Raw genomic sequence first — 15,863 nt, forward strand, 5'->3', positions numbered from 1 at the left:
GGACCACTTGAATCTGCCATAAACGGATAGAGCCGGAGAGTCACGAGCTTGGCGAGATACCAGGAAAGCCTACAAGACTGAATGGCATGGGGGCCAAAGGGGCAGGATGCACCTGGAAGGCCTTACAAAGTACCTATGGAAGGTGATTGAAGTTGACGTGGTCAAGGAGCACTGAAGCCCGGCAAATCCTTTGACCAAACTACCCGCAAGCAATGTGATTGCGTGGCATTTGGAGCACTATGGATCATGATGATGTAGACAGTTGCATTGGAGAAGGACATGTCAATGCAAAGTTGGGTCCCCGCCTGCCGCCCGAGGGGTCCTCGTTTGTGCCTGCCGTGCCCGCCACGGTCAAGTTGCAAAGTCATGGTAGCTTTAACGGCTATTTGTACTAGCAAGCTGGCTCGCACTAGCCTGTGGGAGTGTCCCGCCCTCGGCGAGTCAGGTGTCTTAAAGCAGGCATTAAAGCTGCACTAAAAACCTTCGGCCGCCAGTATCTAACCAGATAGGTCACCAATTTCACTAAATCTCCAACGAGGGGCCTTGAATGTTGGATCACCGTCCAAAGTCCAAACACGTTCTCATACCATCATATTCGTACTCCCGTACCTGGCTCGCTGGACCCTTCCCTCCTCCATCAGCTCCCACTTCCTTGTACAACAGCAGCTACTGGATCTCAACACTGTCATTCACCCCTCAATCCTCAAGCCCGCCCAGATGGCACTCTAACACTTGATGACCACACTCATTACGATTCAATATCACCACTTAAACTTGCACTCATCCTTCAGCCGCTCCCACTATTCAGCCCGCACCGAAATCCTAGCACAGTAACAGAGCAGAGAGGACACTTCAATACTCTCAAGCCCGCTCCTGCCTTCGTCGTTCCTTCAGGTCACCCTTAATTATATCCTCTCCCTGTTTCCTCAATATGGTCCATATATCTCTTCCCCGGGGACTACCTCACCTGGGGTCTAAGAATAAGGACAAAGACAATGGCAACGGCTCTGGTGGAAATGGTAATAGAAGGCCAAGTTCACCAAGACTTGGAAGCACTGCTAGCAATACCACTCTGTCTGATCAGAAGCCACTCATACTCAAGGTTTATGTCATTAAGGTGAGCTCGTCTTAGAACCACCCCAGGACCATCCTTCGCTCACCCAATCATAGGCACAAAACCTGGCTGCAAAAGACAGATCTGGCACCTCTGACCCGGTATGTACATCTTTCCCTCTCGCTCAACCCTTCTCATTCGCTCCTAGTACCTCGTTGTCACTCTTGGGAACGCAAAACAGGCCACCCCCACCATTAGCAAAAATCTAAACCCTGAGTGGAAGATATGCTTCGATATGCCGTTGACTGGCGTCCCACTGCTTGAATGTACCTGTTGGGACAAGGATCGCTTCGGGAAAGATTACATGGGCGAGTTCGACATTGCAATTGAAGACATCTTTACCAACGGGCAAATTCAACAAGAGCCCAAGTGGTACAAACTCAAATCTACAAGAAGGGAAGGAAAGAAGTCTGGTACTGTTTCCGGCGAGGTTCTCATCCAGTTTTCTATTGTCGACTCTGCCAACCCTTCAGCCAGCCCGGAAGAGATCCGGAGGAAATTTCAGGCCTATCTGGGTGCCCAGGAGGATGACGACGATCTTTCTCGAGTCTCTACAAATGCCGAAGATCAGTTGGCTGAAGATGACATTGATGATGCCGACATCTTGGAAGAGGAAGCGGGGACCGACCCTGCACAGAAGGACGTGGCCAAGGAGAAGAAGAAACGACTCGCTCGCCTTCGACGCAAATCCATTGCTGCCAGAGCCTATAACTTTCTCGCAGCCGATAACGAAGTGTCGGGCATCATTTTTATGGAGATTGTAAAGGTTACCGACCTGCCCCCGGAACGCAATATGACTCGAACTTCTTTCGACATGGATCCTTTTATTGTCGCCGCACTGGGCAGGAAAATCTTGAGGACAAAAGTCATCCGTCACAATCTGAACCCTGTATTCAATGAAAAGATGGTTTTCCAGGTCCTACGCCACGAGACACGCTATTCTCTCACATTCACAGTCATTGATCGTGACAAACTCTCAGGAAACGACTTTGTAGCCTCCACATCTTTCCCCATTCAGAAGATTATCGAAGCTGCACCAGAGGAAGACCCCGTCACAGGTCTTTTTGATCTCCCTGAGCCTCCAGAGTTTTCTCCTGCTATGGAGAAGAAGGAAGGCAAATCTCGCTTCCGACTTCCTCTCTCTCGGTCATCATCAGCAAGCAGTCTTTCAAAACTTGCTCGGCCGGTATTCAGACGAGACGACTCACAAGCTTCCATGTCTAGTGTCAATGGAAGTGAAGGCACCCGCACTCCAATACCTACGAGCGCGCCAGCCGATGGCACTTTTCTCAAGGTTTCCCAGAGCGCGGATAACGGCGCAGCTCAACCATCAGACGATCCTAGCATGAACCCCTATACTATCCCATTAGAGCTGAAGAACAAGGACCGTTGGGAGGACAAGCATAAACCCGAGCTGTCCATCAAAGCGCGCTTCTTACCTTACACCGCTCTGAGGCAACAGTTCTGGCGAGCGATGCTCAAGCAGTACGACGTCGACGAAAGCAAGCGAATCAGCAAAATTGAGCTGACGGCTATGCTCGATACTTTAGGCTCGACTCTGAGGGAGTCGACCATAGATTCCTTTTTTGCGCGATTCGCGTCCGAAAATGATGATCTTGGAGAAGCCGATTTGACATTCGATCAGGTCGTCATTTGCTTGGAAGAGCAATTGGAGAAGAGCAATGAGAAAAAGACGGTATCCGAAAAACTCAAGGGCTTCATGGGATCATCTGCCCAATCATCTCCCGACCCAGAATACGAGGATGACAGTCGATTGCCCATAGTGCCCGAATCAAGCACAGACCCATCCACCAATGAAGATCCAACCCGCCAATCGATACCCATAATACGACACCCCTCAATTGGTGCAGATGGAGAGGAAGGTAAACTACTCGGAAATGATCTTTCAGAAGACGGTGACGATGAAGAGCACGTCATAGAAATACGCGAATGTCCAATATGCCACCAGCCAAAACTGAACAAGCGTACGGAAGCAGACATTATAACACACATCGCAACATGTGCCAGCTCAGACTGGAGGCAAGTCAACAACTTGGTCATGGGCGGCTTTGTGACTCAAAGTCAAGCACAACGGAAATGGTACTCCAAGGTCATCACCAAAATTAGCTATGGAGGATACAAGCTGGGTGCTAATAGCGCAAACATTCTTGTTCAGGATCGCTTGACAGGCCAGATCAATGAGGAGAGAATGTCGGTCTATGTCCGAATAGGCATTCGATTGCTCTACAAAGCACTGGGAGCACGAGAAATGGAGAAGAAGAGAATCAAGAAAATGCTCAAGTCTCTCTCAATCAAGCAAGGAAAGAAGTTCGATGACCCCGCCTCAGTGGCTCAAATCGAAGGTTTTATCGCCTTTCACCGACTGGACATGTCCGAAGTCCTCCACCCAACTGCTTCGTTCAAAAACTTCAACGAATTCTTCTACAGAGCTCTGAAACCTGGCGCTCGGCCATGCAGTGCACCTGATCGACCAGAGGTCATTGTTTCACCCGCGGATTCTCGATCTGTAGTATTCAATACCATTGATGACGCAACAAGAATATGGGTCAAGGGTCGGGACTACAGCATGGAAAAACTCCTTGGTGACGCATATCCTCTGGAAGCTAAGCGGTACAAAGGTGGCAGTATGGGAATCTTCCGTCTTGCACCACAAGATTACCACCGCTTTCACATTCCCGTAGATGGGACGCTTGGAACACCCAAAACCATTGAGGGCGAATATTATACTGTCAATCCTATGGCCATCAGATCAGCACTTGATGTATATGGAGACAATGTTCGAGTGCTTGTCCCTATAGATTCGGTTGCCCATGGAAGAGTCATGTTTATTTGCATTGGAGCGATGATGGTGGGATCTACAGTCATCACTCGCAGACCTGGGGAGCGTGTCAAAAGAGCTGAAGAACTCGGCTACTTCAAATTTGGAGGAAGCACCATTCTGCTCTTTTTCGAACCAGGTCGGATGGTTTACGACGATGACTTGATCGATAATAGCAATGGAGCTCTGGAAACCCTGGTAAGTGCAAAGTCGTACCTCGTTCAAACTCCAGCAGACCCAATTAATATTTCTCCAACAGATTCGTGTGGGCATGTCCATCGGGCACTCACCTCACGTGGAACCTCATAAACCCGACATGAAGAAAGACGAAGGCGACATTACACTACAAGATAGACAAGAAGCCAAACGAAGGATCGAAGGAAGCTTGGCTCCAGATGCGGAGCCCGAAGGATCTGGTGGCTTGAGCTCTTTGAGTGGGGCAAACATACAATAACGAGGTGATACGACTATGTACGATCCATGGCATGTGGAAATTTGGTGATTACGACACGACACGGCTTTGATTTTAGAACAGGCCATGCACACAACTAGCCAGCCCGGGAAAGTGGCAATGGCTCTGGATACACGCGAGAAAGAAACAGTGGGGGATCCTTTGGATTTCGATCAATGCAGTAAAAGTGTAATTCGCCTTGACTTTGAGGGCCTACGCCCATGAACCCAAGAACTTTTATTATTTCCCACTCTCAGGACATGCCGGTCTGTGCGCAGCTGCTGTTTATAACGACTGCTGGTGGGCTACCTTCGGCTACTCCAGCTGGGAGAACCTATCACCCAGAATCCACCTACGCCCTCGCGGCTAACGTCAGCAGCGGGCGTAGCCCATCATCGGCGCTCCACCGAGCGACGTCGAAATTTCTAGCTTTTGTGAAGTTGAGAAACATTCTTGTGGCTATGGACGTGGCCAGTATGCTCGTCGTCCTCGTCTACCAATTCAGGCCAATCCTCGAACCCATCTAGTCACGTCATATCAGCAGGGTCATCTATTTTGTAAAGATGCATTGTCACTCACCCTCGAACAAGACCGCAAGCTTATCATGAATGGACTCTTTATTCTTGAGCCTCATTGTGCGTTCCCACTTCTTCATCTCCGGATCAGTGAGCAGACACGCGTCAAAAGCAGTCTGGAGCCCGGCGTGGTCGAGCTTCTCTCCTATGAAGACGATTTCTTGCCGTCGGTCGCCCCATGGCTCCTTGAAATCGGCCATGATGTTGTTGCGCGTGGACTCGTCGTCGGGCCAGTTTGCTGTGGTCGCCTCGTCAGCCAACCGTATAAGTAGGGCTGAGGCGTGTGGTGTGTACTTACAATCTTCTAGTACGCAGAACCAGGGACCACCTCCTTGGAGAGTCAACATTGTCCCTGCCTGCGACCACTCTCCATGAAGGTTTGGTCGAGTCGCAAGCCATATGAAGCCTTTGGAGCGTAGTAGACCTCTGAAGATTGGGTCGTTGGTTTTGTTCTTTAAAGCAGTCTATGTCCATTTTCAATACGGCGACTCCCGACCTGATGGGTTCGTTGAGTACCCAGAGACTTACCTGGGAATCGATGGATTTGGAGAAATCGTCCTTCCCTTCTGCATCAGCCATGGAAACATCTGACCATGATGCGTCGTCTTCAACATCCTCTTCTTCATTAGGACTGTCGCTGGAGCCGCTGTCGACGTCATCATCATCTTCGGTGTCCTCACCGTCCTCTCCCGTGTCGTTGTCCTCGTTCTCATCTTCAATGACGCCTTCCATCAAGACAAACTTGTCGTGAATCTGTTGATACAGCCTTTTTGGGTGGAAGGGTCGTCGAGCTTGATATACGAAACTCGAGATTCCATACCTATCATGTCAGTGAGGTCTGCTGTCTAGATTGGTTCATCCACATACTCTTCGGTCTCTGGGGTCGGACCAATCTTCTTCTGCCCATTGATATCTCGTACGGCAAGGTCGTGAAGGCTCTGAAGCCATCCCATTCCCGTGGCGGCTCTCTCAAAGTCATAAGAACCTGTAGCGACGACCTCGCGAACATTAACTTTGCAGAAGTTGCCCTCGATGACTTTGGCGGTCGGATTGAGCTTCTTCGTAATGGCAAGAATCCTGCTCCGGGCTTCCGGTGTGACCGCATCGATCTTGTTGATGATAATCACGCTCGAGAATTCGCTGAATAAGAGTCAGCTACTTCTACGAGATTGTAGAGTTGGAATAGGAAAGTACATCTGGTCGACCATGAGATCAGTCACAGTCCTCTCGTCCTCGGGATCTATTTTATCCTTCCCCCATCGTTCAGAGATGAAATCTGTGGTCGAGAAGTTGAGGAAGAAGTTGAACGCATCGATGACGGTGACTAGTGTGTCCAGCTTTGCGATCTTTTGCAAGCCACCGAGTTGGGCTCTGGTACTCAAGGTCAATTCCACCTCCCGGAAATGTACTTGAAGGTGACGGAAGCCTTACATTTCACGGAGGATTTTCTGATCGTCAACGTTATCCATACCTCCCTCGTCAGCCACCTGGATCATGGCCTGTGTGAACTCTTGCGTGAAAGTCTCTGCGACTTGCATGGGCTCGCTGATCCCCGTGCTCTCAATGACCACATAGTCACATTCACCACCTCTAGCCAAGCGAGCCAATTCCTCTAGAAGGTCGCCGCGGAGCGAACAGCAGATACATCCGTTCTCTAGCTGTATTAGTCTCTCGTTCGTCTTTGAAACAACATGCCGCCTGACTAGGTTCGCATCGATATTCAGAGCTGCCATGTCGTTTACTATCACTGCAATGCGTAGGTCATGGTCGGGGGACGTCAGAATATGTTTGAGCAGCGTTGTCTTTCCACTACCCTGTGAAACGACGCCCAGCAATCAGTCTAGGCTCAGCTGGATAGCCTCAGGACTTACCAAGAAACCTGATAGCAGCGTCACTGGAATTGGGCCATCGGTCCTAGCCGAGGTTGTTGTATGTTCAGACATCGTCAACGCTCCTACCGGGAAATGTAAAGGTGAAAGTGATGAGGAAAGAAGTATTTTCCCCCTTCAGGTTCAGCCATAGATCTGAATATGAAAGCGCCATTGCGACCGCTGCGGGCTGGATTGGCCAATGAAAGTCAATGTATTGTCGTTGGAAAAGATGAGGACCTTGAAAACATCCACCCCAATTTGTTGCACTCGAATCCAGTCTGTCCTCAGGTCTTCGCTATGACTGTCAGATAGCACGTGAAGATAACGGTCAATTTGATCATTTGTATCAAGATAGGACAGCAGATATGGCACCAAGGAAACGAATGCTCGGGTAGGATCTTGGATAAATACCTTAGGGAAGGAGACTCGCGAGATGCTCAGCTAATACCTGACTAAGCAGATGACTTTCGAACCTACGAGTAAGTGTGCCCCTGGGTGGCAGGCCTGACAAACACTTCTTTCTGGGTGTCCTACTGGGTACGCAATGGTGCTCAACACTTCCACGAGTGAACCTCGCTATCCCCGAGAACCCGACGCCAGTATCAGATTTCGCATTCGAGGGGGCCTCTCACGTTCGTTGACGTGATTCTAACACACCGGGTGCAGTTGATCTTCATGGGTAGAACATTCTTCCAACCGATGCTATCCGTCGGATACTAAGTATTGGTCACGGTGCAAGCCATAGTCGAATGTGCGCGGTGATGCGTGAACGGCATGGCTAGCACTGACGGGGAGAATGATTATGGTATGTATGTTGTGATGGAGATGTCGAAGTATTTACTCTTCGAAACCTGAGTTCGAGACATAACGCAATAGAGCTTAGCGATGTGGACTACCTCCCCAAGTAGGGAATGATTAAGTGTCTTGTGGTCTGCTCATGGAGATGGCCTGATGCCGGGTCTTGGCATGCTGGGCCGTGTGAACACCGTGTTTGACCGTCGAAACCCGACCTCGACCTCATATTTCTTGCCTAGCCCAAACGATATCCAAACTCAATCTCTCTCGTCGAGGTAGCTACCATCCATATCGCGCAGATTTAGTAAGCCTTGCTTCAACTCTGCTTCTATGATGTTGACTAGTAACTTCCACGGCTTGGAATGGCCCCAACCTCGCTTTACCACGGTCATGGGAGGTTGAGGCTGAAAATTGCGCGGCGACTTCTCCTTTAGGATACTACTTGTTGCTTTGTAAAGCACAAGGCCATTCATTCATGATGGAATGCACTGTCCATGATGGTGACGCCTGAACCCGATTCGTCGCCTGGTGACATCTAGCCTTGTCCGTGATTGATGCGTCTTGGCGAACCTCTCGATGAGAAGTTGTCCAAGAGCTGAGAAGGCATAAAGAGCTGCCAGAGACGCTGTGATGAATAACCTACCAGTTCCAACATATGTAAAACACATCCAGGCGTTCTCACAATACTAAACCACTAGGCCGAGCATTCGCTCCGAGTTCGATTGACGACATACCTTGCATGCTTAACCACTATTCTCCCTGCTGCATTCATCAGTCTCAGCCATGGAGGACCTACCCACAGATTTCTTTGTGACGACTTCAGCATACACACCCACAGTCCACCGGGATCAATATCCAACTATCAATCCCAGGAATCCCGAAGTTTCTCAAGCAGGTAAAGTCGTCATCATCACGGGTGCTTCATCAGGAATTGGTGCCAGAGGGTTCGCCCCAGCGTTTGCGAAGGCTGGACCAAAAGCAATTGTGCTCGTGGGCCGGAACATAAGGAGGTTAAAGCAGACCGAGGAAGTGATCAGAGCGATCAATCCTAATGTTGAGTATATTTCAGTGCCAACCGATCTAACTGATCCTGCCTCGGTCGATCGTCTTTTCAGATTAGTCCGTTCGCGGTATGGGCATGCCGATGTACTTGTCAACAATGCAGGCACTTTCTCTCCAAGCGATGTTCTGGGTAACGTGGATCCAAACGCATGGTGGTCCGATTTTGAGATTAACGTCAAGGGCACGTTCCTCGCGACCAGAGGGTTTCTGTCATTGCTTGGTTTTCAGCGGCAGGGTAAGATCATCACTTTGAGCACCAGTGGTGCAACAGCGGTCTTTCCAGGCTTGTCCGCATATTCAATCTCTAAATTAGGGGCTTTGAAAATCGCCGAGTACGTTGCAGCAGAGTATTCGAACGTTACCTCTATCGCAATGCAGCCTGGGACGGTAATGACTGAGATGGTCATTGGTGGGTCCACTGCACGTCCTATCGATCACGTCTTGCCTAACGCGCATAATCCAGACAGTTTCAAGCGTTTTGCTCTCGACACCCCGGAATTGGTTGGGGGAACTGGCGTCTGGCTTGCTAGTGACGCCGCTAACTTCTTGACTGGAAGATTTGTCTCTGCAAATTGGTCTGTCGATGATCTGGTGAAGAAAAAAGATGCGATTCTTGCCTCCAATGATCTTAAACTCATCTATCAGGGTCGCTTTGGTCTGGATCAGTTCAAGTGAGGGCACGAATGCTAAGCAGCATTGGAGTTGGCAGGAGGGAAAGTTAGTTGGTACTTTCTATTCTCTGCAATACTGGAAGGGTACAAGCACTTAATAAGCTGCTCAATTGACATGTCTCTGGCCTCGATCATGGTTCAAACTATGGATATTTCATTTCGTCGAGACCTCGGACACCCTAGACCTCTTTCCCCCATCTAATGCTCAAATTTAAACCCAATGCAATTTTGCCGAGTGGAAAGCTGCCTCAAAGACAATCTTGAGAGGTTCCATCACAGCCTCACACTTTTGGAATGGCTTGGCGCCACAAATAGCGGGGTCAAGGTCAAGCTGAAGCAAGTCAAATACGAGGTCGGTGAGAAGACAATCTTCAGCTGGAAGAAGGAAAGTCAAGACTTGATTTAATTTTTCACACACGGCAGAAGACTCTAAGCATTGTAAGCGTGTCTGTGTGACCATCTTTATGGTTAGCAGTCAATGCGTTTTCCTTGTGGCTCGCTTACGACCAGATTGCGAGGTAGGTACTTTTGTGTGCCATGGCAATGGTTGACACCAAGAATGCAACCCCTCGACCGTCCACTTTCCTAATATGGACGCCGGCGGGTAAAGGGGATAAGAAAGATCAGGTCTTTCGCCGGCACCGGCATGCAGCCATTGTGCATCATCAAAGGCGCAAGAAGCGAGACGGTGCATCAGAACCTCGTATCTCTTCGACGATCCTCCTCAGCAAGCCAGTACTGAACCCTCCTGAGCCCAATAATACGCCCCCAGACAGCGAAAACAGTGAATCAACAGGTTCGGAAAATGACTTTCCAATAGTAGAGCCGGCTTCTGGTCGTCTCGATCCGTTTGATGTTCTTTGCATTCGGGGTTTCCCCAGCGAAGCCTTGGCTCTGTTCCAATCAGGTACGCAATCATAGTATTACTTTATTTCCCATGTGCGATCTGTCTAAAGAATCACAGCAATCAAGAATCAATGGCCTGCATTTGCATCGTCGAGTCACCCACGAATCATCGAGAGATGGAAGTCAACCACTACGCACCTCGCAATGGAAACGCCCTACTTGCTCGAAGCCATCACATATGCAGCTTGTTGCTACCAACTGTTCTTTGGCTCAGGGAATAGCTCTACCGAATTTCTCCGTCTGAATTCTCATCAGCAAGCGGTTGTATACCTCCGAGAAGGTCTTGCAAGCAATGGGGGAAGTGTTACGGATGCAATGCTTTTGTCAATGGCCATTCTCGGAGTGCATACTTCGGCTTACCCACCACAGCAACGCCCGCAGATGGGCGATGTTGGTCACCGGGATAATGATTTCTATTCGAGTCAGACCTGGGAGCAAACTCACATTAATGCAGTCTTGCGCCTTACAACACAAAAAGGTGGATTGCAGAGCATTTCGATCCCGGAATTGCGAGAGATGATTCTCGTGTAAGTTGGAACTTAGTTCTAGCAAAGTACTTGCCAGCTAACGATGGGCCAGGATTGATACTCAAGACTCCTTGAACACACTGAGGAAGCCAAATTTCCCTCTGGAGAAGACAACCATTAGTATGATCCAGACTCTCCGCGCCAACTGGAGCTCGGAAAAAAAGAAACAATTTGCATCTCGCAAGAACGGCTTCAAGTGCTTACTTGAAGTCAAAGATGCGGAAGAATTGTTCAAACTGACTACCAGGATCTGCAGCCTACTCGAAAGCTTTGATATGATGATGAAAATGGGCCCACAAAGTGGAATGGATTTCCTCTTCGTCATCGCTACCAGACGTTTTCTACAGCATGATGCGTTGTCACTGCCGGTAAATAGTGATTCTCTCCACAAGCTATGTCGCCTTGCCGTTATCACATATATGGCTGAGTGTATCGAGCCATCATCTTCTCAGTGGCCGATGCACGAAGCCACCTCAAAGGCACTTATGCTAGCTCTGGACGAATGTGACAAGATAGGCATTGGGGAAACCCAACCAGATCTGCTCCTTTGGGCAACGGTCGTCGGAGGGTTCGCATCACGGGAGACATACTTGCGTAACTGGTACCTCGAACAGCTCTGCAGTTACTCCTTGACAAAATCCGGAGGGACATGGTCCGCTGTACAGGAGTTATCTGAGAGATATCTGCCTCTGAGATACCGCCAAGGGCAAGGCTGTGCTTTGATCTGGGAAGCCGCTCATGCATGGTTATCGAAAGATCGCTATGCCCAACCAATACGGATACCCAATGCGCCCCTGATGCTGTGATCGGAACCAAGTGAGAGAGAGCATCAAGATATTTTCGGTAACATTTTCATCCTTTTCAGGCATTTCAACTCAGGAAAGAAAACAAAATCGTCATTTCTATTTTTTCGCCCAGTAGGACAAAACTTACAGCATTTTGGTCTCACTTAACTTCCGGGAACATTCTTGGGACATCAAAGTTATCTGTCTCCCAAAATCGTCCCTCCCAAGACTCTTCACGAGGTCGATCACCGCGCAGCTGGATTTCTTCTGCCACTTTTTCCATGTCGCTCCATGCACGAAGCAGGTTGTTTCCTACGAGTTGTTTCGCCTGCTCATCGGTCACATTACCTCGAGCAAGAAGATGTTCGATCAAATTTGGCCATTGGGATACATCCTGCCAAGCGATTAGCAAAAAGTACTGGTTTCCTCATCCAAAGAAAGGGCATGTGGCCGGAGCAAACATACCTCAATACCCTTAACAACGAATGTCGACCCGTCAAAATCGGAACCCAGTCCCACGTGGTCCCAACCAGCAACTTCAGCGACCCACAGAATATGATCGATGACATCTTCGACCGTGACTTCTTCAGGGTGAACTGAGTTCAAGAACAGTGATATGACAGGGATCATTACAACGCCACCATTCTGTTTTACGGCTCTTAAGACATCGTCGGGAACATTTCGAAGATGGCCATGCACACTGTAGGCACCGGAGTGTGAGAAGATGACCGGTGCTTTCGCAACCTCCAGAACATCGCGCATAGTTTGGTGGGAAACGTGTGAGATATCAACGAACAAGCCCAACCGATTCGCCTCCGCCACGAATGATCTCCCAAACTCTGTCAGCCCGGCGTCTTTGCCAGTCTTGAGATCCATGCTGACCCATGAGGTGCCAAATGCGTTGTCACAGTTATGAGTCAGTGTCATATACCGGGCACCCGTATCGAAGAGCAAGCGCAAGGCACCAAGGGAATTGCCAGTCTGATGGCCGCCCTCGATACCAATCATGCTGGCGACTTTTCCGCTCCTGTGAACCCTTCGAACACATTCTGGTGAATAACACAGCTCGAGAGATTCCGGGTACGCTTCAACTAGACGTTTGGTGATGTCAATCTGTTCGAGTGTGTCTCGTACTGCCCACTATCAATCAAGTCAGCAAAACCGGATCATCAATATCAAACACATTTGACAATTGAACATCTCTGGGGACGAACATTAGGCTCATTCAGGTCCGGAACTCGCTTATTTGGATCATCAGTCTTAACACCGGGCACGAGATCTTCTGGACAGGGGACAAAGACACTCCAGAATTGGCCACCCATCAAACCTTGCTTCATTTTCTGGAAGTCAGTCTGACTGCCAAGCCTCTCGTTTTCAAAGTCACGGTCGTAGATCTGGTTATGCAGTTGATGTCTCAACAAGTACGGGAAATCGTTGTGGCCATCGATCAAGGGTGTGCTGCGTAGGATCTGCCGGGCCCGTCCTGCATAGTCTTGTGGGTCGAGACGCTCTTCAACGAACTCCGCTGTTGTTTGCTGGGTGTCGGAGCTGAAGACGCTCGGTCTCCAGGAGAAGTGATTGCTGTTTGTGGCTAGTGAGAATACGGTGATGCCCAGGAAGGCGAAGCCAGAGATGAGCGCAGGTAGTGTCAAACTCTTCGACTTTTGTTGTTTGACTGGGGTGGGTTTATCGCTCAGGGTCTTCTTGGAAGACATCTTTCTAGGTACCTAGAGATGTTAGTCCTCTCGACTTTTTGTGTTGTTGGGTGAAAGGTTTTGTCGTAGGGGGGGAGAAAAAGTTATTATACCTTGGCGTGGGATTTTACCGGGTACATATAATGCTCCTAGTTTCGGGTGCCTTAAATATCAGATAACTGTCGTATAAATGTTACCCTCCTGGGAAACACTGAATATCTTTGGACGAATTACGGTAGAGTGTTACTAAATAGTGTGGAAACATGTCGCCACTGACCCTTCCGTGGCTAAGCGGAGATAGCAACTGGATGGTACATTATGTTAAGTGTTAGCTGTCACAAGGTGATACTAGAATCGACACTAGGCTAGTGCAAAGGTCAAAGCGTTTATATATCAGTTTTACTTTGCGGGGATTTATCTTGTTCGCATTTAGAGAGGCTACCAGAAACATGAGCAAACGAGACCCAATGCTTTTAGCTACGCTGATGGGTCCAAGATAGACCTATCAACTCTTTCCACGCCACATTATTCTGCTTTCCACAGTGCTCTGGGTCTTTCCCCAGCAGCTAATCTACCAACTGGAGTCTATCGACCAGGATTCTATGAGCTAGTCTTATTCCTGACAGAGCGCACAACCCTGGTGAAGAGCGACGGCTTCTCCTCGTCTTCGCTATCACTGCTCAAAAACTGTCTTTGACCGTAGAGAAGATCCACCTCCCTCAGATTCACCAGCTTGGACTTTTTGTAGAACTTCCAGAACAAGAAGATAACCAAGAAGAGCACAATGACCAGGTACGAGAAGACAAAGTCCACAGGATGCCACGGCGTCAGCAGAGATCCGTAACCTTGAATGAACAGCAGGAAAATGTTGAGCACGGTGATAAAGTATGCACCGTAGGGGTACAGGAACGCTTTGAACGGAAGTTCATCCACTGTATGACCCTGGAGCCTCCAGGCACGACGGAAACGCAGATGCGTGATGCCAATGCCTCCCCAGGCAATGAAGGTTGCTGCGCCGGAGAGCGAGATCAGATAGTTGAAGGTCTTTGCTGCACCACTGGCGGCATTCACTAAAGCCAGCAGTCCCACTAAATTGGTGGCAATTGCTGCGTAGACTGGCACACCCCCGAAAAGTGTCTTCAGGAATATCTTCGGGGCACGGCCGAGATCAGCAAGTGCATAGAGTGTGCGCGACCCGATGTAGATGGAGGAATTTGTAGCGGAGAATGTCGCGGTGAAGATGAATGCATTGATCAAATGGGGACCGCCACTCCAGCCTGCGTGCTTGAGAGCAATTGCAAATGGTGACATGATTGCCCTGTTTGAGGGGGTGAGAAGCAACTCATCGTTAGAGGCCACGGAGATACTGGCGAAGAACATGATACCCATGTAAATGAATATCACACGAAACATAGTCGCTCGGACCGCCTAACGAATTAACCCTGGTTAGTTGATCGTCGTCCTCTTCTTGTTCAAGACCAAAAAACATACCTTGGGGAGATCTCTGGCAGGATTGCGACTTTCTCCTCCAGTGATGGCAACCAATTCAGTACCACAATGATACACGGCCGCAAGGACAAAAGACTGTCCAAATCCATTGATTCCATTCGCGAATGGACCTGGGTCTTTCCAGTATCTGAAGCCGATGTAGTCACCTCCGATTCCTCCAGTATTGACCAGTATGGCGAGGAGGTATGTAACCATCACGCAAGAAATCTTCCATAAGGCCAACCAGAACTCAAGTTCTCCATACACGATGACACCGAAGAGGGAGATCGCCTGGTAAAAGGCCCAGCACAGCAAAACCCAGCCATAGACTGGTACTTTGTCTGTCCAGAAACTGAGGCAGATGGCGACAAGATTGTATTCGGCAGCAATATTACTGGCCCACTATTGATCGATTAGCATCTCTTGTAGCTGCAAAGCGATTGTCTTCATGAAATTTACCAAGTACCAATAATTCCAGCCCAGAGCAACAGAGAAGGCAGGGTCAATGAAACGGCCTGCCAACTCGGTGAAGGCACCCGGAGTAGGGTATAGTGTCGCCATCTCTCCAAGACTTTGCATGACGAAGAAGACATCAAGTCCAATGACGGCAAAGGATATAAGTGAGCCAATCTAATGCATTCTATAGTTAGTTGACTGTCTTTCACCATATTCTGAAGTTGTGGGAGATGGACTTACAGGCCCTGAGGCAGCAATTGATGCTCCGACGCCATACCAAATACTCGCCCTGTGAGAGTTCGGTCAACAAACGTGTTATCACGCGTTCAGTGGTGTTACTCACCCAATCACCCCACCGAGTGCAATCATTTGCAGATGACGCTGCTTCAATGCTCGATGAAGACCATGGTCGACGACCACACCATTGTTGCCGATTTCAATGCCATCTGTCTTGTCAATGCTACCCCGGGTGACCGGATCTCCAACATTGACCTCAGCAATATCGCCTTTCGCATCCATTCTCAAGTGGTATATTTCTCAGAATATGCTCTGGCTGTGTCTGAGTGAGAAACAAGATGGAGATGGAGATGGAGCAATGGAGACTGGAGAATTAAAATACTTCAGGCCCT

The 15,863-nt window shown here is 49.1% G+C and overlaps 6 protein-coding genes across 6 annotated transcripts; 3 read left to right on the forward strand and 3 right to left on the reverse strand.

Annotated features, from left to right (window-relative positions):
- Window positions 1–931: 931 nt before the first annotated feature.
- On the forward strand, window positions 932–4,407 carry LTR84_004321 (uncharacterized protein; the record flags this gene model as incomplete). Its single annotated transcript, XM_064847898.1, has 4 exons — window positions 932–1,117; window positions 1,171–1,215; window positions 1,263–4,151; window positions 4,213–4,407. 4 exons carry the CDS (start codon window positions 932–934, stop codon window positions 4,405–4,407), a joined length of 3,315 nt encoding a protein of 1,104 aa, XP_064704437.1.
- Window positions 4,408–4,829: 422 nt separating this feature from the next.
- Window positions 4,830–6,922, reverse strand: LTR84_004322 (uncharacterized protein; the record flags this gene model as incomplete). Its single annotated transcript, XM_064847899.1, has 7 exons — window positions 4,830–4,927; window positions 4,984–5,443; window positions 5,508–5,799; window positions 5,847–6,119; window positions 6,174–6,350; window positions 6,411–6,793; window positions 6,851–6,922. 7 exons carry the CDS (start codon window positions 6,920–6,922, stop codon window positions 4,830–4,832), a joined length of 1,755 nt encoding a protein of 584 aa, XP_064704438.1.
- Window positions 6,923–8,428: 1,506 nt separating this feature from the next.
- On the forward strand, window positions 8,429–9,382 carry LTR84_004323 (uncharacterized protein; the record flags this gene model as incomplete). Its single annotated transcript, XM_064847900.1, has 1 exon — window positions 8,429–9,382. One exon carries the CDS (start codon window positions 8,429–8,431, stop codon window positions 9,380–9,382), a length of 954 nt encoding a protein of 317 aa, XP_064704439.1.
- A 539-nt stretch (window positions 9,383–9,921) lies between these two features.
- Window positions 9,922–11,617, forward strand: LTR84_004324 (uncharacterized protein; the record flags this gene model as incomplete). Its single annotated transcript, XM_064847901.1, has 3 exons — window positions 9,922–10,285; window positions 10,343–10,811; window positions 10,864–11,617. 3 exons carry the CDS (start codon window positions 9,922–9,924, stop codon window positions 11,615–11,617), a joined length of 1,587 nt encoding a protein of 528 aa, XP_064704440.1.
- Window positions 11,618–11,756: 139 nt separating this feature from the next.
- LTR84_004325 (uncharacterized protein) lies at window positions 11,757–13,311 on the reverse strand (the record flags this gene model as incomplete). The annotated part of the gene is made up of 3 exons (XM_064847902.1): window positions 11,757–11,990; window positions 12,062–12,736; window positions 12,811–13,311. The coding sequence occupies 3 exons, from the start codon at window positions 13,309–13,311 to the stop codon at window positions 11,757–11,759; spliced, it is 1,410 nt and encodes a 469-aa protein (XP_064704441.1).
- Window positions 13,312–13,890: 579 nt separating this feature from the next.
- Window positions 13,891–15,753, reverse strand: LTR84_004326 (uncharacterized protein; the record flags this gene model as incomplete). The annotated part of the gene is made up of 5 exons (XM_064847903.1): window positions 13,891–14,718; window positions 14,782–15,180; window positions 15,238–15,408; window positions 15,475–15,523; window positions 15,578–15,753. 5 exons carry the CDS (start codon window positions 15,751–15,753, stop codon window positions 13,891–13,893), a joined length of 1,623 nt encoding a protein of 540 aa, XP_064704442.1.
- Between the last annotated feature and the right edge of the window lie 110 nt (window positions 15,754–15,863).

The sequence above is a fragment of the Exophiala bonariae genome (genome assembly GCF_035927105.1).
Source record: "Exophiala bonariae strain CCFEE 5792 chromosome Unknown scaffold_19, whole genome shotgun sequence".
NCBI classification, from domain to species: domain Eukaryota; kingdom Fungi; phylum Ascomycota; class Eurotiomycetes; order Chaetothyriales; family Herpotrichiellaceae; genus Exophiala; species Exophiala bonariae.